General features: G+C 35.2%; 3 protein-coding genes across 3 annotated transcripts; 1 reads left to right on the top strand and 2 right to left on the bottom strand.

Annotated features, from left to right (window-relative positions):
- Positions 1 to 52: 52 nt before the first annotated feature.
- Positions 53 to 7,698, top strand: HELRODRAFT_68444 (hypothetical protein; the record flags this gene model as incomplete). The annotated part of the gene is made up of 22 exons (XM_009026984.1): positions 53 to 172; positions 378 to 471; positions 653 to 719; positions 879 to 1,024; positions 1,125 to 1,222; positions 1,371 to 1,760; positions 1,899 to 2,003; positions 2,099 to 2,247; positions 2,514 to 2,796; positions 2,873 to 2,967; positions 3,053 to 3,302; positions 3,458 to 3,568; positions 3,680 to 3,772; positions 3,892 to 4,006; positions 4,093 to 4,214; positions 4,321 to 4,469; positions 4,605 to 4,836; positions 4,948 to 5,147; positions 6,196 to 6,527; positions 6,631 to 6,728; positions 7,115 to 7,327; positions 7,489 to 7,698. 22 exons carry the CDS (start codon positions 53 to 55, stop codon positions 7,696 to 7,698), a joined length of 3,672 nt encoding a protein of 1,223 aa, XP_009025232.1.
- A 1,733-nt stretch (positions 7,699 to 9,431) lies between these two features.
- On the bottom strand, positions 9,432 to 18,562 carry HELRODRAFT_185062 (hypothetical protein). Its single transcript, XM_009027028.1, has 23 exons — positions 18,438 to 18,562; positions 18,054 to 18,192; positions 17,711 to 17,728; positions 17,516 to 17,598; positions 17,199 to 17,442; positions 16,908 to 17,074; positions 16,568 to 16,807; positions 16,236 to 16,460; positions 16,075 to 16,163; positions 15,828 to 15,930; positions 13,876 to 14,130; positions 13,643 to 13,760; positions 13,471 to 13,571; positions 13,192 to 13,314; positions 12,789 to 13,001; positions 12,566 to 12,632; positions 12,285 to 12,404; positions 11,935 to 12,154; positions 11,565 to 11,667; positions 11,324 to 11,457; positions 11,102 to 11,219; positions 9,578 to 10,874; positions 9,432 to 9,556 (listed from the first exon to the last, which is right to left on the bottom strand). Exons 2-22 carry the CDS (start codon positions 18,169 to 18,171, stop codon positions 10,680 to 10,682), a joined length of 3,054 nt encoding a protein of 1,017 aa, XP_009025276.1. The 5' UTR covers positions 18,172 to 18,192; positions 18,438 to 18,562; the 3' UTR covers positions 9,432 to 9,556; positions 9,578 to 10,679.
- Positions 18,563 to 18,963: 401 nt separating this feature from the next.
- On the bottom strand, positions 18,964 to 21,208 carry HELRODRAFT_68312 (hypothetical protein; the record flags this gene model as incomplete). The annotated part of the gene is made up of 7 exons (XM_009026964.1): positions 18,964 to 19,155; positions 19,227 to 19,379; positions 19,882 to 20,058; positions 20,133 to 20,324; positions 20,571 to 20,699; positions 20,843 to 21,026; positions 21,120 to 21,208. Coding segments are annotated over 7 exons (1,116 nt in total), but the record flags the coding sequence as incomplete, so codon positions are not given.
- Between the last annotated feature and the right edge of the window lie 305 nt (positions 21,209 to 21,513).

Genomic DNA, 21,513 nt, shown 5'->3' with positions numbered 1-21,513 from the left:
CGGTGGGGCCAATGATGTTTCTTCAGATTCAGAAATGGAGGCACCAGATAATATGCCAACCAACAAACCGAGAAAATTGTCCATTGAACGAATTTACCAGAAGAAGACCCAACTGGAGCACATCCTCATCAGACCAGACACTTACATTGGTTCTATAGAGAAAACAACCCAGGTGTGTTCATCATTACCATTCATATATATTGTATTATATACAAATTGCTTACATAGATCCTTAATATTTATGATGGGATGGTTCATCATATCTGTTATATCATATCATCATGTATCATATAACAAAATATATTAGATCTAACATCATTTCTTAAAACTTCAACAACCTTCCTATCAATTTATTAAATCTAACCTCAACCAACCAGCCAATGTGGATTTATGATGAATTGAGTGACTCCATGGTCTTAAAGGACATCACGTTTGTTCCTGGCCTGTACAAAATATTTGATGAAATTTTGGGTATGAACCTCTGTCTGTCCATGCATTGAAGTTTTTTTTCTCAACTTGTTTAATCTGTATATTTAAAGTTACCTATTTTAATCAACTTGCCTCCTCAGTAAATTGGAGATGTCAGAAAGTATTAAAAAGTTATTAATAATCAAAGAGTCATTTGTAATCTCCTTTTAAATCTTGAAAACAGTGAATGCCGCTGACAACAAGCAAAGAGACCCACAAGGGATGACCACCATCAAAGTTGATATTGACCCGTATGTTCTTTCATTCAATTACCTCATCCATCCATCTCTTAACTGTTTTCAACTTTTTCTACTGTGTGATAATATTTGATTTTTGTGTTCTTGATGGATCTTTCGAAATATGACCGATTCAAATGTAGTGGATGATGATAATGATTGTTGATAAGACAGGGAGGAGAACAAGATTCAGATCTGGAACAATGGAAAAGGTATTCCCGTGGTTGAACATGCAAAGGAAAAAGTTTTTGTACCAACACTCATCTTTGGCCATCTGCTCACATCCAGCAATTATAATGATGATGAGAAGAAAGTGACTGGTTGGTTTTTTGAAGATGATGTTGATCTTCATTCTGATGACCATTAGATGGCTAAACTTACTTCTTTCGACATAACATAAAAATGTTATTAATTTCAAAGGGGGTAGGAATGGTTATGGAGCAAAACTCTGCAATATATTCAGCAAAAAGTTTATTGTAGAGACACAATCCAAAGAATTCAATAAAACTTTCAAACAGGTGAGTAATATTCATTCAATAATTTTTTCAAGCATTTCATTTTTTATTCAATTATTCCTTTTTTCATTTTGTTATTTGTTAGTTTGTTTTTTCATTTGTAAGTTCATTCCGTCATTCATCTAATCGAATGAATGAATTAATAAATCAGATGTGGACGGACAACATGTCGAAGGCTGGTGAAGTGAAAATTTCTCCAATAAAAAGTGGCGAAGACTTCACTAGCGTCACCTTCTACCCCGACCTTGAAAAGTTCAGAATGGAGAAACTCGACAGAGACATTGTGGATTTGTTCAAGAGGCGAGCGTACGACATGGTCGGCAGCACTAGAGGAGTCAAAGTTTTTCTCAATGGCAAGAAGTTACCGATTAAAAATTTCAAAGATTATGTTGACTTATATATTAAAGATAAAATGGATGAGAATGAGCAGCCTATGAAAGTTGTCTTTGAATCAGTGAACAATAGATGGGAGGTGGCGGTTTGCTCCAGTGACAAAGGCTTCCAACAAGTTTCATTTGTCAACAGCATTGCTACTACCAAGGTTTGTTTGTGTCTCGCTCTTTGTTATATTGTTGGTCAACTGTTACTTTCATCACTGTAGTTGTCACAATTATTAATATTATCATGATCATCCATGCATCTATGTACACATGCATGCATCCATGTACACATGCACCAGGGGGGCAAACATGTTGACTATGTGACAGATGCCATTGTTTCTAATCTGATTGAGATTGTTAAGAAGAAGGAGAAGAAAACTGGCATCGCCATAAAACCATTCCAAGTTAGTTGATTCGTCTATCTGTCTTTTCATCCATCCATCTTTCATTCACTCATTCATCCATTTATTTTTATTCTATTATAATTTGCATTTTAAAGGTAAAGAATCATTTGTGGGTGTTTGTGAATTCACTGATTGAGAATCCGACGTTTGACTCGCAAACGAAAGAGAATATGACACTGCAGGCCAAAAGTTTTGGCTCCAAGTGTTCACTCTCTGATAAGTTCTATGGAGCCGTTAGCATTCTGTTTTATTATTATGATTTGATTATTGTTGTTGTCGTAGCAATGTAATTAATGTGAACGTTGCTGTAATGGCGTGATGATTTAAAATTTTGCAACTTAGCTGAGTGCATTTTGTTGTTGTTATGTTGCAATGTCTTTTTTGCTGGGATCAATTCGGGCTACTGTTTCGTTAGTAGTTGTAGTAATAGTAGTAGTGGTAGTAATACTAGAAGTAGTGTTAGTAGTATTGATATTGTTGTGATTACAAATGAGTGCAGGTAGCAAAGAGTGGAATAATAGAAGTCATCCAAACGTGGATGCGAGCCAAGCAGCAAACCCAACTCAATCAGAAATCGGGAACAAAACGTTCAAAATTGAAAGGAATTCCAAAGTTAGATGACGCCAATGATGCAGGCACAAAGAATTCTATTGACTGCACGCTGATACTCACCGAAGGAGATTCAGCCAAGACGTTGGCTGTTGCAGGGTTGGGAGTTGTGGGTAGGGACAGGTTCGGAGTTTTTCCTCTTAAGGGAAAAGTCCTCAATGTCCGAGATGCAGTGCACAAGCAGGTTCGATGTGATGATAATGAATGACCGTTACTGTAGCAACTACATAGAAGACATACGTTTAAATTTTCCTTCTCAGATAATGGAGAATGCTGAGATAAACAGCATCATAAAAATCATCGGACTGCAGTATAAGCAGAAGTATGATTCAACTGATTCACTACAAACACTCAGGTTCATTTATATTTTGCAAAGGCGATAACTATCTTCCTTTGTTTAATGAAACCCAACGACAATGTTGTTGTCCATCACACTGCAGATATGGCAAGCTGATGATAATGACGGATCAGGATCAGGACGGCAGCCACATCAAAGGCCTCCTCATCAACTTCATCCACCACAACTGGCCACAGCTCCTGCAACACAAGTTCCTCGAAGAATTCATCACTCCTATCGTCAAAGTGACAAAAAATAAGCAGGAGAAGTCATTTTACAGCTTGCCTGAGTTTGAAGAATGGAAGGCTGCAACTGAGAACTGGCATACATGGAGAATTAAATATTACAAAGGTGTTTTTTGCTTTCATTTTTATTCATTCAAACAAATGTTTAAATTATTCAACAAACTGGTAATGGTTTGAATAATTTACAAAATGGAGGAATAAATGAGTGAAGAATTTTATAAATATCAAGGTGAATAAATGAATGAATGAATGAATGATTACAGGTTTTGGTACTTTCAACTGCAAGGAAAGCAAAGGAGTACTTCAGTGACATGAATCACCATAGAATACCTTCCAAAAATGCCGGCCTCCAAGATGATTCTGCCATCATCCTGGTTAATTTTTTAATTGGTGTGCATGGGTGTGTGTGTGAAAACAAGTTGAAGCTTTATAAACATTGAAATCATTTCATATTCTAATAATCTGTTGGATTGATATCTGAACAGGCGTTCAGTAAGAAAAAGATTGAAGAAAGGAAGGAGTGGCTGACCAACTGGATGGAGGAGCGGAAGAGGAGAGCTCAGATTGGACTGCAGGAGGTGGGTGAACGTTGGGCAGCATGTACTGACGGGCTCTGGATGCTGGTGGACGAATGCTTTTCAGTGGGCGGTAGTGAATGTGGATGTTGATGAATGAATGAATGAATGAATACCAACAGACCTACCTGTACGGCAAAGATACCAGATTCATCTCATATAATGAGTTTGTGAACAAGGAGCTTATATTGTACAGTAACATGGATAATGAAAGATCCATCCCTTCATTGGTTGATGGTTGGTTGTGATGATGTTAAAATAATTAGAACCACGATGTTTCTGCTTAGGATTTGTATGACTACTAATTGAAATGAATGATTAAGGCTTCAAACCGGGGCAGAGGAAGGTGATCTTCACTTGTTTGAAGAGGAATCTCGTGAAAGAGTTGAAGGTAGCTCAGCTGGCCGGCTCCGTGGCCGAATTGTCATCATATCATCATGGCGAGGTTAACAATGGTGACAATGTTCACTATCTTGAAAAAATGTCACCATTTAAAATAGAGTAGAAATATTATTGATCTCGTTTGTTCATCACCCATCAATGATAAACAGAATTCATTGATGGCAACCATAATTGGCTTGGCTCAGAATTTTGTGGGCAGCAACAATTTAAATCTCTTGCTTCCCATTGGTCAGTTTGGCACCAGGCTTAATGGAGGCAAGGATTCTGCTAGTCCACGTTATATTTTTACTGCACTAAGGTGGGTTGAACTTTTTAGGGAATGATGATGATGGCCTGAATGGCGATGCTGTGATGAACAAGATGATTGAATGGTAGTGATTGGAAAAAAATGAAGATGTTTTAAGAAAGGCACAAATTGATATGTTAATGACAGCCCACTGGCACGCCACATGTTCAACGTGCACGATGACCCACTGCTCAAATACTTGCAAGACGACACAACAAGGATCGAACCAGAGTGGTACATGCCCATCATTCCCATGATCCTTGTGAATGGAGCAGAAGGCATCGGGACTGGATGGAGTACGAAGATCCCAAATTATGACATTCGAGAGATTGTCAACAATATCAGGATGATGATTGATGGTCGTGAACCGTTGCCAATGGTTAGTTAGGTTTCATTGTTGTTGATAATGTGCTGTTGGTGTAGTCATTCCTTGGTTGTTGGGCTGATAGTGTTGATAATAATCATGACATCTTCTACTTTTCCATTCTAGATCCCATCATTTAAAAATTTCCGAGGCACAATTGAGCAGATCGACAACACAAAGTGTGTATCGAATGGTGAGATATCCATCTTGGACGACAACACCATTGAAATCACTGAGCTGCCTGTCAGGGTATGGACACAAAGTTACAAGGAATCTGTCCTGGAGCCCATGCTGCAAGGCTCTGAAAAGATTCCTGCTGTCATCCAGTTGGTTACCTGCCTGCTTGCTTGCCGGCCTACATACTTTTTTATTTTTTCTTATGTCGTGGGCTCTCCCAGTCTGACAGTGAGTTAGGAGGAAAACTAAATGTTGAGTTTCATTCATTTCAGTTTCTAGAGTTCATGTCTTGAGTTTTGAGCAGGGTGAAGGATTATTTCAATTGTAATATATTAAATTTTAAGAAGGAAATTACTTTAAAGACTTTGATCGCTGAATTAACCAACTAATTTGGAATTTAATTTTCGTAGAAGGAGAAAAATGTTTTTTATGGTTGCGTGAGTTGATAGGAGCATGCTGAAAACTTGTAACATAACACAAACAGATAATGATGCGCGAATTGTCCTTCCTATGCTTCCAACAAACTATAACCTTCAAATTGAAAGAGTAATAGTAATGTCAAAAAAATAAATAAACTACATAAAAAGAAACTACATTAAAATAACAGCAAATAAATAAAATTATTCTGTATAACTATAGAAGTACGTGCAAGAAGTCACACAAATGAATACATATAAAGGAGTTAATTAATTAATTAATTCGCGACTGTCTAGATACAGATATATACATATTTACACGTATAAAGATATGTACACATATATATACACACACACACGTATATTAAAAAAGTAAAAATAAGTTTTCGTTCATATATACATGAGAACATTCAAAATTTACACCTACAAGTTAGTTCGTGTAGGTAGAGAGAAATCTCAATCGCTGTTCGTCTTTCATTTCAGAGCAATCCTTAACCATCTTAGTAGCCTTCTTCTGAACACGTTCGATGTCTTCTATGACTCCAAGAGACCGTGCCCACGTCGCATATTCTATCTTTGACCTGATTAAAGATTCATAAAGTGTAACTAAAGAATCTTTAGACAAATTTTTAAATGTGTCTATTAATCGAGTCTAAACTTGAGTTGCATTTATTAATAGTTACATAAATATGTTTATAAAATTTCATATCACATTCAAGCAAGGCACCTAAATCATTATACAACATTATATAGCTTATTTACTAACCAATTCATTACACAGAGACTATAAGGAGTATCACACCGACCTGACGGTTCGATTTGTCGTGAAGGTGTCGTCGGAAGTGATGTACAAGGCTCAACAACAAGGCATGCACAGATTCTTCAAACTTCAAACAACGTTCTCAACAAACTCGATGGTCCTGTTCGACGGTGCTGGCTGTATCAGGAGGTTTGACACTGTGGAATCTATCATGAAGGAGTTTTTTGAGTTGAGGTTGGAGTTCTACAGAAGAAGGAAGGATTATTTGGAAGGGATGTTGGCTGCAGAGTCACTCAAGCTGGACAATCAAGCCAGATTCATTGTGGAGAAGATTGATAAGATCATCTATATTGGTATGGCAGTAGTTTTTATGTTATCGTTATCGTCATCTTATCATATCGCATCTTATCATTCATTGTTGGTTTTGATGGTTTGATGTTTTCTTCATGCATGCAGAGAATGTGCCAAAGAAAGATATAATAAAGCTGCTGATCAGTCGAAAATATGATTCCGATCCTGTTAAGTCGTGGAAGAAAGTTCAAGCTAAACTTCAGGTTGATGGATTGATTGATTGATATGTTCTTTAAATATTCATTTTGATTTGAAAGTTGTTATATAAATAACTGATCTTATTTTTTAACACTTTAAACAATGCCTACATAAGGATGGGATGAAGGTATGTATGTCAATGTAATGTACTGATGTATTTTTTGATTTAACTCAATTTTTAATGGTTGTCTTATTATTCTTGTCATGATTATTAATCATTCTTGCCGTCAGCACTATTGTGTTACCTACTTATCTGTCTTCCTGTCTAACTTTCTACCTACTCACCCACTCGTCCATCTAGCTACATACCTACCCAACTACCTACCTACCTAAATAATGGTGCTACTTACATAAACAGTCCTCGAATGGAGATCTGCCATCAGATGATGAGGATAACGATGGTAGTGATCATGCTAATGATGACAGCAAGGGGCCAGACTTCAACTACATTCTCACCATGCAACTCTGGTGTCTAACCAAGGAACGCAAGGAGGAACTTTTGAAACAGAAGAACAAGAAGGCAGATGAGTTATATGCATTGAGGAAAAAATCTCCCACAGACCTCTGGAGAGATGATCTTGATGCTTTTATTGCTGAGCTGGATGTTGGTGTTGTTGTTGTTGTTGTTAATGATTTCTTTGTTTGTGTGTGTGTTGTTTTATCAATTTTTTAATCTTTTGATTTGTGATTTTGATAATTCTTTTTTGAGACGTTTTTATGAATCTTTTAGCTAGCCAATTTTTTCTTATCTTTTTGTCATTTCAGAAAGTGGAACAACAGGAAAAGGAAGATGAACTTTCTGGGTTGAGCCATCCATCAGGGAAGGCAGCAAAGGGCAAGGTCGGTAAGAAGGGGTCAGGCATGGAGACCCGGCCGTCACCAAGTGGAGTTCGTGTCGTTCCATCTACTGATGCACTCAGGAATAAATTGGAAGCTGCAAAGAATGCTGGTGGAGGTAGAAAGAAAAAGGTATGATGTCGTCGTGTCCTGTTGTTTTGATGCTGAGGGCATGCTGTTAAAAGTGATCTTAATAAGGGCGATTATTTATTTATTAATATAAACTATGAATTAATTTCACGTTCGCCATCAGAAAACAACAACAGAGGAGGATGTTGAACTGAATGATACAGATACAAGATCCCTTGCTGATAGATTGGGTGCTAGCCCAGGTTGGCAATCATCACATCAGTCATGCTCTTATTTTTTTCTCACTTAAATCTTCATTATTTACTATTCAAAGTTAATATCTGCTATGGTTGGATCATAATAAATAAAATGTAGATAAAATTGATCATGTCACTATTCCTTCTTCGAAGCAATAGAATGTAACAGCGCATTCTCATTGAAGTAACTCGTCTTTCATGGTCTCTTCTCACATCATTTTTTGATTGGACCGGAGCAAAATCTTTTTAGTTATACATTAGTCAATTTTCTGAAACAATATTTTCCCTGAACAAGTTCATTGCTAAACTTTTAATAAATCTTTGTGAAGTTTTATCTCAAACTTTCCAGTAGCCGATATTGTTAGTTTTTATAGACATCCTTTCTTACGAATATTAATTAATATTATTTTTTCTAAGAACTAAAAAAAGCCTTGAAAGTTAAGAAAAGAAAGCGAGCAAAGAACGATGATGACGACGACGACGATACTGAAGGTGCGTCAGATGGTGGTGACCTCTCAGATTTTAAAATCAATGATGGCGACGATGATGAGTTCCTTCCAGCCACTAAAAAATCTGCCAAACTCAAAGCTCCAAAACCGAAAATAGCCAAAGAGGATAAAAAGACCAAGGCAGCCAAAGATAGCGTTACTGCTGGTGAGAAAAAAGTACAAAAACCTAAAAAACCGTCTGCTAAGAAGTTTGACAGTGACGAGGAAGATGATAATGCAACTAATGATGGGTTCAATGCGAAAAAATCTAAAGTTTGTTTAAATTTACTGTTGTTCAAATTTGAGACTGAATTCGATCCAGGTAATGCAATTACGATAACGATACTAGTTTTTCTTTTTTCTACTCAATGTATGAATGGTTTATATTCGCATGTTAATGATAAATTACCAGTTTTCAATTCAGACCATCAAAATTACGTTCAAGTGAAATTATAAATCTGCAGGCGGCCAAGAAAAAGAAGGGTGATGATGATGATGATGACGACTTTCAAGTTGGTGGTGCTGTTGATGATGACGACGACGAGAAGATGGAGTCATACGTGCCACTGAGAGAAAGACTCGGACGGACCAACAAGCAGAAAATAAACTATCACGTCGACGATTCCGATGAAGATATAGACTTTGAATAATATTTTAATGAAAATTTTTATTTAAAAAAACAGCTTTGATGATGACTACTTCGATGTTTTTCAATGGTAATTTGACGTTTCATGACAACTTATAGTTACAAATAAGTTAATTCCTTTTTTAAATGAGCTATTTTAGACTTTTACAGCTTTTAAGGCAATGTTGTACCGTTTGGTTTATTATTTATTTTAAATATTAGTTTTTATATAAACATATATATGATATATAATAGAAAATATATACTGGCTGGTGTCGTAGTGTCTGGAGGCTAAGGAAGTATGTCTTTTGATTTATTGATTATCTTAAATCGTAAATATGAATTATAAATTTTTTTATATATAATATAAATTTGATGCGTTATTTAAATGACTGTTCAGTTAACGGTATCTGGTGTCATCGAAAACGTAAAAAATGGCAAAGAAAAATTATTATTGACCTGAAATTTAAACACATTTTATAGTAAAAACATGAAAGCGCTGAAATAGGTACATGGAAGAAGGAAGTTCGTTCGTTTGCCAAGTAACTAAGCGACACAACGCACATCACTCGTGCGTCATACACGACATGCATGTACTGAAATGAACGCGATAGGTTACATTGTTGATGGCGTATGCATTTAAGCAAAGTTTTAAACAGTTAACAGCAGTCGTCATATGTGCAGTGCTAGAAATATTAAGTAACGTAGTAATCGTTTCGCCTGTGCAACTTGATGCATTTAATGAACGTGGATGGTGACGGACACATGGAAGAATGTCTTTCTCACGGAATCAAACATGAAATGAACCATATTACATAAGAATTTAAATTTTGAAGTGTCACTAGTTAATAGTAATTTTGTCGGAAAATTTTAAGCAAGTGAGTGATCAGGCCCTGCTATTGCATGACACGCAAGACGGCAAAAACGACTAATATATTTCTATGAAATAGATCAACTCTTGCTTTCCTCGATTCAGTGGTTAGAACAAAATTAATGACAACTATCGAAAGTGTAAATTACCAATAAATCAGTCACTATTAGGAATAAATGATTGGCAGGCAGGCAATAACCCGCGTATGCATGCGCGTGTAATAACGCGTATAAAGTATGAACGTGATGAAGCATGACAGCGGTCGATTTGTTATAAACATTCTGGCATTGCATCATAAGGTAGTACATGTTTCAACTGAACATCTCCCAGCTTGCTTTATACAGACTTACATGAAATTCGATTGATTTTTGATATGCCATCGCAACATAATTCATGCTGGAGTAAAATTGCTAAGGACCTAACAAATAAACAAATGATCAAGACTTAAATAATAAAAATAGAAACATCGAATTATTACTTTACGTAGTAATGTAGATCGAAACGATAAAAATACATTTGAAAAATATCCAAAGAAAGACATCAAAAACACAAGCAAAAAGTACCTACCTATAGAGAGCTAATAAATAAATTATCCCATTTAATTATATATACAGGTATGCATAAATGCAGGCGCAAAATTAAATAAATTTACATACCTAAGAATGTACAGGTACAATGAAAAAAGTTATTTGTATGTACGAATAGTCACATTAAACATTATAAAACACATCAGTAACATATAATAGAGCAGGGTCACAACTTATTTATTAAACGACAATAAAAAACCATTAAGAAATAGATAAAAAAGTTCAATAATTGTAGACATATGCGACGTATAGGGCCCACATGATGGGTACATACGCGGCTTGTTTCAATGCAGAAGTACCCTCGTTGTACAATCTCGATATAACCTTCAACAATTCGTCGATCAGTACGACGGGCACCGAGATCTTAAGGACCATCATCCACTCCGTAACATTCAGCGGTGTTATCTGGAAGATTGTCTGCAGGCAGATTTGTAAAAATATTTAATTTAACATGACAGAAATGGAAAGGTCATGAGCTGGGTAAAAAAAAGAGGAATAGGTCGACAGATGGAGGAGAATATTAGGATTATAGATTGCCATCTGAAAATTGTTTGCATATTTTTTCACTATAAAACGTTCTACATAAATTAGATAGAAATAACGCGACATGTGTGTGTGTGAACAAAAACAGCAGAAGCACTAACAGCAAGGAAGGGGACTTCCAATATAACAAAGTGGAGAGTCATACTAAGGATGATGGCGCCGATCAGCCAGAGGTTGCACCAGGGAGGCATCACAAGCAACGACTGATTCTCTGATATACTGTTATGTTTGGTGAGTTGTTAAGCCATGTTGCTTTGTATGGCTACAATGTGTAGTGAGTGCATGCATATATGTAGGCGACGTGGAACACGAAGGTAGCTGACCTGTTGAGGGCATTCAACATCTCAATAACAACGAGAACTGACAGAGCCATTGTCATTGGTTTCTTGTGGGAGAACATATCGCAATCCACGCCTTTCCAATCATCTTTTAATGGAGAGCATTGCAAATGATGGGTCTGCAATTATAGTGACGAAGATTATAACACAAATGATTACAACGATAACTGTTAAAAAAAACTAAAATGATGACACGAAAGAGAAACAAAAAAAGAAGAAAACAAACAAGTTGGCTGTATGTGAACTGAGGTCCTCCGGAGTACAACACAAACCACCACGTTGCTGCTGCGACTGTTGCCACGCCAACATAACTTCCAATTATCATGTATCTGAAATCAGACGTGCACGCATGCATACATTGGCATCATATAGTATTCGCACTCGCACGTACATGTTCTTATCATAATAAGAGCCTAGTAGTAAAATTGCGCACAACATTTTAAATTAATCTTCATTCCTTTCAATAAAAGTACATAAATAAGCACAACATAGGCACAACCACACACACACCTAACCATAACCACAAACACAACCACACACACACACAAGGAAATAAACAGATACAAACGAAAGACAGCGCATGTTTGACAAAAAACCTAAAAAAAAGCCAATTAGTGATTAATGGTTCTTTGTGACTCCTCGGCGGCTTCAGCATGATATCAAGATCAGGTGGGTTGAACGAAAGTGTCGTAGCTGGCAGGCCATCTGTCACCAAGTTGACCCACAACAACTGCACGGGAATGAGAGCTTCAGGCAGGCCAAGGGCAGCAGTTAGAAAGATGCAAACAACTTCACCGATGTTTGATGATATCAGGTATCTGCAAATTGACCAATTACGGCTGTCTTTATAAATCATTATATCTAGCTTAATAATTATTCTACTTGTCTGCTAAAATGTTGCTAAACTCTTGCTTCAACTCCATTTAATGTACTAGTATATGGACTGACCTGATAAACTGCTTCATATTGTTGTAGATGGCCCGACCCTCTTCGACAGCTGAAACGATTGTCGAGAAGTTGTCGTCTGCAAGCACCATATCTGATGCAGACTTCGCAACAGCCGTTCCTGTTTTGAGCCACATTAACAATAAATAAGATGTCGGTTGAACAAATAATCATTAATCGTTGAACGCTTATTTAGTGAATAATCATATCTGTAGATTGCATCTCGCACAAGGTACAGGAAATTTGACATGCATTTGACAGTTAACTCGCTGATCGCATTACCTGATCCCATGGCAATTCCAATTTCAGCTTTCTTTAAAGCAGGGGCATCATTCACACCATCTCCTGTCTAAAGTTTATTTCATGTAGGTTACAATAATGTGTGTATGTGTATAAGGTTATTTTCAAACCACAAAAAAACGATAAAGTCTTAATCCTCATAAAAATTTCAAGCAAGCGACTCACCAACGAATTAAGCAACTAATTAACCAGCCAAGCAACTCACCATGGCAGTAACTTCACCAAATGCTTGAAGATATTCAACAATTTTACTCTTGTGACTAGGTTCAACCCTTGCAAACAGCTTAGCCCTTCTAACTGCATTAGCCTGCTGCATCTCGTTCAACTCATCAAATTCCCTGCCTGTGAATGACTTGCCTTCTGTTTTTTCATCATCTTCGAAAATTCCAATTCGTCTGCATATGGCTTCTGCTGTAGCCTGGACCAATAACATCATCACGCATTAATGTCATTATAAATCAAAGGTAACAGCCGTTTGAAAAATTAGATAACAATCGTTACAGGTGAATATTAAAATCTATTGTTGTATACACATGATTTGAATTTAAGATCAGCATGTCATTGATTTTTATTGGTGAATGAGATGTTGGCAGTTGAACTGGACATGCCTTGTTGTCTCCTGTTATGACAATAACTCTAATGCCAGCATCATGACACTCCTTGATGGCAGAGCTCACTTCTGTTCTGGGGGGGTCCAACATGCCAACCAGGCCAACAAATGTACAGTTTGACTTGATGTGAAACATTTTGCATTATACTTAAAAATTATGATAACCACAATATCATATATAGACAATATAAAACAATCAACTACAGTAATTGCCAACAGCAATATAACAAAATAGTATGAATAAAAAATAAAAACATAGGGAAAGTAGAATGCATACTTCATATTGAATGAACTTGCTCGGATCAGAAAGATTCCACTGAGAAATGTTGTGTGGTTCATCTATGGTGGCCAGTGCAAGGACTCTTAGTGTGTCATGTCCTGTTAAATCATTAATACCATCATCAACTCAACCATCACGATTTCCATCGGCAGCATAAACAATGACTCACCAGTGCCATAGGCTTTAACTTGTTTGAGGATCTGACTCCTGATCTCTGGATTCAATTGCATACGATCTTTGCCCACCCTGATGTACGAACATCTCTCAAGTACACTTTCCGGGGCACCCTGACGTATAAATAATCGCAGTCGGCATCATCATTGTCACTAATAGTACAAACACCATTTCAATTGTCACCATCATCATAGCAGCAAGTTATGAGGTCATCGAACTCGTACATACTTTAACGAATCCTTTGATCTTCTTATGCTCTTCGGGAAGTGTGCATGTACAGAAGACACTCATTGACTTTCGATCTCTCGAGAATTCTAATGTAAAGTTCTTCTTCCACGCGTTGCACAGCATTCTATTGCAGTAACCACCGGCATCCTTCTTTGACAACTTGCTCCTGTTCACGTTGCATACGTTCATCTTCTCGACCATCACCACTAGGGCTGTCTCTGTAGCCTCTCCTACTTTCTCATAACATCCTTTAGCCTGTAACGACAATTGCCATTAGTATGATAACATTTCTAAAAACAATGTTCTAATGTTAATGTGTTTGGAATGAAATTTTATCAGCTCCTTAAAATTTAGAAATTGATAAGACCATGTTAGAGTTCGTAAGAGGACTCATTTAGCAGAAATAATAAATATTGTTTACAGCTTTGAACATAAATAGTTAAAAGATAATATTTCACAAATAATTCATAAACATTTTACAGTAGTACTCCCTATTAACGACTTTAAAAATGTCATAGAAATACTGTCTTAAAAGGGAGGGGTCTTAAATGAGGAGAAAGCATATTTACAACCAAAAAAAAAGGTACACAAGATGTATACACTATTTTTTATTAGTAGATGTACACTGCATTGTGTTATATTCATACAATAAACAACATGGAAAAACCATGTTGCAAACTCAAAAATTTAATTTGCTTTGGGAAAAAATGAAGTGGAGATTGAACAACTGTTGATTTCTTTTTAAAATGTTCTGTTTGAATTTGACCATGAAAATTTTCCAAAAGTTCTGGAATGCCTTGAAATCCATGAGTCAGTGCAAAATGAATCAACTGTTGAGTACTTTTAGCATCAGCGGTAAAAAAATCACTGGTCCAATTATTTCATCGGTTCCAACTTATTTTGGATCTTCCTCAGGCTGTGACTGAACATCCAGGTTATTTTCCTCTGTTCCAGTACAGGTTGGGACTTCGTCATCTACTGCAGCAAACTCTTCTAATGTCATACCATTGAGAAATTCGATATCATTTGCAGGACTCTCTTTTTTTTATTTCAATTTGTGCTACATTATCTGAAAATTATTTACACATTCAATATTTTTTTCTTAAGTTGAAATGTGGTTTAAAAAAAATAAACGTTTCCCAATTAAATTTAAAGACAACAGCTTAAAAAAAAATGATGAAAACAAACATAAAAACCAGAAAATGATTACCTTCAATGACATTAGTTGTTGGTATCTTGAATCCACACTTCAAAAAACGCTTGGAAAATTTTACAAAAGTCGTAAATTTTACATTTTAATGATAATTTTTTGTGTTTTTAAGGTCGTTGGTGGGGTGTTGGAGGGAGTCGTAGATCGGGAGTATCGCTTAATGCGAAAACAATCCGTCAGAAACAAAACGGTCAGGAATGAGAGAGAGTCGTAGATGGGGAGGTAGTTGGAGAGGAGTACTACTGTAGTTATCAAAAAACAGCTCAACTATGTTAGTAAAACTATGCTAGGTGTTAGTAATATTGTCTGTTGATAACATTATAATCATGATAATTAACGACAATCAGTCACATTTTTAGATAACACGTAAAAAAGAATATTTGTTCTAGGTTTATCATATAACAGGTAGTTTATGAGACTAAAAGATAAAATAATTATTCATAATAGGAGGAGAAAGCTTATTTGAAAGTTGTCTATAAAAAAATCAGTATAATATATGTTTAATTTATTAAAATCCGGATTGTTAGTTGCAATGGATAGTTCAGTAGATGTGGCGTGCTTGCTTGCTTCCTTTGGCAACATGACGATCTGGACATGCTTCTTGGGGTCGATTGATAAGCATCGATCCAAACCACATTGCAGCACGTCACAGAGGGTAGGCAAACAGCATTGTAGAGCAAGTTTGCTAATTATATATACACGCGCGTACACACACACACACAAACAGACATTCAAACGAGACCTCATTATAATCAAGACTTGAATCATTGCAGAGAGCACAGATGGTGTTCAATTCTTTGAGAGCCTCATAATCAGATGCAATTACTTTCTTACCATTCAGTGTTCTGTTGGAATTTAATGCACAATGCATACGACTTGAGATTAAATTATTTACAAATTAAAACGATTTTTCTACAACAACAAGCACAAAAATGACAATTACAACAGAACAATACAAGCAAGCAGCAGCACAATGCAACAAAACTAACACAATGCCTTCAGGATTGTATGTAGTTCCAGAGACACCAAACTGATTAAAAAAAACTTTGCTGTCATGAGCTGTGTCTACAATAGCCACCTATTTAATGATAAAAATAATAATAACTGCAATGATGAGGATTTTCACAGTGATGGCTTCACAAACACCAACCTTGCAGACAGACATCTGATTAGTTGTTAAAGTGCCAGTTTTATCAGAGCAGATGACAGAAGTACATCCGAGAGTCTCAACAGAGGGCAATGACCTGACAACTGCATTCTTCCGAGCCATCCTCCTCGTGCCCAGTGCCAAGCAAGTTGTGATGACAGCAGGCAAACCTTCGGGTATGGCAGCTACAGCAAGAGCCACTGCTATTTTGAAGTAATAGATGGCTCCCTGTTGTTGTTTTGGTGGTAGTTGCGATTCAACATTATTTGTACACTGAGGCAAAAACATCCAACGAAAAATTGTAAAATTAACAACCAGACAGACAGACAGAAAACCTTAAACCAAGAGCCTCCGTGTACGGGGTCATTAAAATGTCCTATATTGATAGCCCAGACTGCCACACAAACTATTGTTATTAGTTTTGAGAGCTGGTGCCCAAACTCATCTAATTTTTGCTGTAGAGGTGTTTTGAAATCTGAATCTTCATTCAAATTTTTCTGAATCTTTCCTATTTCTGTGTTCAGACCAGTTCCTACAACAATCCCTCTTGCTTTGCCAATGGCAATGTTTGTACCCTAACAAGCAAAATTAAAAATCACTTACTGATGTATTGATTAAAGAAAATGAATCTATGGAGTTAACATAGAAAAAGGAAGGTGAATAAAGAATGATTACAGAAAATAAGATGTTGAGTTTATCTTGATTGACAGCCTTCGTATCCCCAATTGGGTTAGTTTGTTTTATCACTGACACACTTTCCCCAGTCAACAGAGCTTGATCAATTCTTATTGAGGTCGAAAATATTTTCACCAGTCTCAAATCTGCTGGAACTCTGTCACCAACTGGTGCATATTTAGTATATAATTAAAAAATGAATGAAATAATATATCACAGCCATGGCCATTAAAGAAAAAAAATCAAGACGTTAGCTGAGAGACCAATTAATGAACAACCGCAATAACAAACCAGCGACATCGACAATGTCACCAGGCACCAATTCTCTGGCCCTGATTTGTTGAACACCAACATGGTTCCTCCTTATAACTTTTGCAACTTCTGGTTCATATTCTTTAAGGGCCTCAATGGCACTTTCTGCATTTCGTTCCTGCCAAACACCCACACATGCATTAGCAATGAGGATTAAAAGGATAACAAAGGGTTCAACAAAGGCTGTTATCTGCTCTTCCTCGCTTTCAAATAATGCCAACACCTATAAATTCAATGAAAAAATGATTCTGATGAAATGCATTTCTAAATAAATTCTGAAATAACAAAAATATTACAAATGATATGATAGCAGCCAGCAATAATATTCGAACTAATAGATCTTCAAACTGGTCCAATATCAACCTCCACAGTGGCTTTCCTGTTAAATTTTATATTAAAGTTTTTAAAAGGATCTACTTTGGTCTGGGAATAAAAATTGTAATAAAATTTAACAAATTGTTGAAATTCTTGAATTCTTTGTTTTAACAGACCTTCTTCTGCTGGCAACTCTGAAAATTGAATTTTTAGGATTTATAAAAAAATATTAAAAAAACACCAAAACAGGTTTATATTTATTATTTAAACAAAAAAACAGATTTTGACATCCAAACTAACAAGCAGATAAACAACTAAATAAATAACTAACTAAACAACAAGACAAGCAGATACCTAAACTAAACAACAAGACTGATATCCAAACAAAACATAATTCAATTAATCATTAATCTCAACTCAAAGAAGCAGGTTGAGGTTGACATTCAAACAAAATGACTTAAGAAGATTAATTTAATAATTGAATATTTTTAAACATTTTCAACTGCAAAACAAACAAACCATTGTATCCAAACTTTTCTCGATTTTTTAAAACTTGTTCATCCGACAGCCCATCATCAATATTCGAATTGAAATATTTCACTATTTCTTCCACTGCTTTTGTATGAGCATGCTCCATACTGTAAGATAATTTATTAGCCAGTTGGGGACAAGGAATGATCAGTGTAAATGTAAATGTTTTGACATAAAAACCAATCGATTTAAAAACTAATAGATTAGGCAGTTAGCGATTTTTAACTAAATGAATGTGAATGATGCAATTGTAAAGAAACAATTTTTCATACAATGATGATTGATCAGCACAATCACAACGCCAAAGCCACAATACAATGGAAAATGTGGTGCATATGCAAACAATAACATGTGTGAGACAAAAAATCGTACTTTTATTTATGTTTTGTGTTTTTCCAATTATTTTTTTTATAAAAATCAAACGATTAAATGTAAAAACTTCGATCGATTTGAAATTGTAAGTTTAATAAAAATCATAAACCTAGAAGCAAAGCTCGTATAACTAAAGAACAAATTAAACAAATGCGTTAACGTTAGTACAATCAGCAAACATCATGCTGAACAATTAAATTGACCAAAGATGTGTCAAGGTTAAAATCAGTTCAACTATTTTGAGTTGCATTTGAATAACACGCAATAATCAATGCAAGTTTTATTATTTTGTTGCAAGCAATATTTCAAACTATTGAATTTTTTAATAAATTTGATAACGCAAACATTAAATTGACAATATTTATCCTGAACACCCCTTTGTTAAAACAGTTTATAACATTTGTCGTTGACAATTGTCATTTGATGATATTTTTAGAATAACGCCAATTGATTGCTTAGCGTCGAATTTATAATAGTTTGGAACAGCTGATCGGTCCTTTTACGAAAAAATATTCACACCAAAACGCTAAATCAAAACGCTACATCTCCAACAAACAAACAAAAACGAAATTGCGAGAATGATACAACATATGCAAATTTCTTTAAAAGATGTCGATGTCCTTTCGCAATTGTTGGGATTGCAAATTTGCATCGCTCTTTCAACTTCTCGCATGGTTTGAATGGCTGAAGGATCTCTTGCAGTAATTCTGTAGCGAATCTGACGTGGATAACAAAAAAATACAATAAATAAAGAAATAAATTTAATAAAAAAATGAAATAAATACTTACTTTATTTAAATAGCGCATAAATATGAGCTTAACTTTCGTAATGTTTGTTGCTTCGTTCATCAGACAAATGGCTTCTCCTTTTCTGATCTTAACAACTCCATTAAACAACAACACGTTGTTGTAGCATCTTTCCAACGTGGCTATTGCCATCACCTTGAGGTAAATCGTTTCGGTGTAAATAAAGCATTTAAGGAATAATAAATAATATACATATGTACATACACATCGTAAGTTAATTAATCATTCAATCGTGAACATTCACGTCTACAAATAAATCAGTCAGGTGTTTTTACTAAGTAAGATTTAGCATTGGTTTTTAATCAATTGATTTTTAATCAATTTACTAGGCGAGAAGTGAGTAATAAATTATTAGCAGAGATGAAGATGGTGCATGATGAAAATGAATGCTCAGCAAATTTATGAGAGTGATTCATAACAAAAATTGCATTTCGAATGCATTGATTGGCTCGTAAAAGAAGGAATATTAATAAAATATGTAATTAAGTTAGTTAAGTTTTCAACATAGACGTAGTTGTTTTAAACAATATATCAAGTTAACGACGCTTTAAAAATCAATTGATTCATGTCAAACTATAGATACACATAGAGTCGTTATATCCATACCACGAATCAAAAATACTTTATCTTGTAGAACCTGTGGTATGGCAGTGAATCGAAACACGGACTCGTCACTGATTGCCGACAGATAGTTTATAACATCACTGACATGAGCCAAAGCATTTGTAATGAGTTCATTTAAACACTGAAGCGCTTCTCTAGAAAACTCTGGCTTACTGAAGTATTCTATATTTTCGACATATTTGCTCCAAACCTACATTTACATTGCAAAAATAACGTTACAATCAAAAGAATGTTTACAAGACAACAAGTTCTTCGTGACAAAACCTGTTTGGGCCAAAAATATCGGTTTTGATTAACATCCTCCAAATAATCCCTGATTATATTTGTTTTCTGCAAAAATAATCCCAGAGAATTGGAAATGTCTGTTGTAAGTTTGATGTTGTTTGTTTCCAGGCCGGAGCTAGTGAACAAGGAAGTGCAACCAATGCCAACCAAGCCAGCTACATAATGGCAGTACTTGACAAAGGAGATTAATTTATTATCAAGAAATGGAGAGTTGTTTTTTAAATTTGTTTAAACAATTATTCAGTAAAATTTTCATATTGTGTTTATAATTTAGATTAAAAAGGTGTTGCTCTCTTTCCCTCGTCGTAGCACGTAGCAGGAAAGATAGAGATAGCCATATGTCTTATTGATTTGTCAGATTTGAATTGACTTAAGAAGCTATGTTACAATTATTTCAGTCAAAATTTATGATTCTACCTCATCCAACTCTTTGAGACTTTGAGGTGAAGAGTTCGAGAACTTGATCATTCCTTTGCCCATTTTCATGCATATCTTGCTAATAATCTCGCGATATTTCTTATTTAAGTGTCTGAACTCTTTGGAAATCTGAAATGTAATCAAAATTAATTTAACTAAAATATTTCTATTAAAATTTAGATAAATTACAAAAGTAGTTAAATAATTTTTTTTACCTCAAAACTAAATAATAAAAAAGCTTTCAATGTAAAAAAATTTATATTTTTGCTTACCACGGAGAAATTTTCTAACACAATTCGGTCGTTACTGCAGCTTTTTGTAAAATTCCAGCTTTCAGCGTACAAAAATTTGTGAAATTGTGAAAGTAATTTAATCTTCAAACTTTTCTCTATAGTCATATCATCTTCTACAGTGTCCAAGGCTCTGAGAACCAAGTAGAACAGACACATTGCATCTCTGAACAAGTATAATATTGTATTGCAACTTATGTGCACATAATAAGTTAATAGTAATTTTATAAAAATTAACATTAAAAAATTGTAAAAGTACTTTATTTCGGGATTCAACATTTCGATAACTGCGTAAAATGATCTGCTTGTCTTTTTTAAAAACTCGTAACAAGTCTTCATGCCGCTTGAACTGTTATGCTACATAAAATGAGATATTAATTTCAAAAAAAGAGAATCTTTTGATGTTTTTATAATGATGGAATTGGTGAGCTGGAATATAAAATGTATAAATCAATACAACGCAACGTAAAATGTAGTAATACAACGGCACATGATTGAAACGATTGAAGTACTTGGTTTGTTGGAAATGAACACGTTCGATAAAGACATATAGCAAAAATTTCTTTAGGATGCGCAAATGAAGAAAGCAATTCCATCCCCACTAATTTGTGATTGTTACCGCTCAAAGCTCTATAATAACGATTATTTTGAAA

Source organism: Helobdella robusta, assembly GCF_000326865.2.
Source record: "Helobdella robusta unplaced genomic scaffold HELROscaffold_5, whole genome shotgun sequence".
Lineage (NCBI taxonomy): Eukaryota > Metazoa > Annelida > Clitellata > Rhynchobdellida > Glossiphoniidae > Helobdella > Helobdella robusta.
The sequence above is the reverse complement of the archived record's forward strand: the minus strand, read 5'-3'. Positions and strand labels throughout refer to the sequence as shown.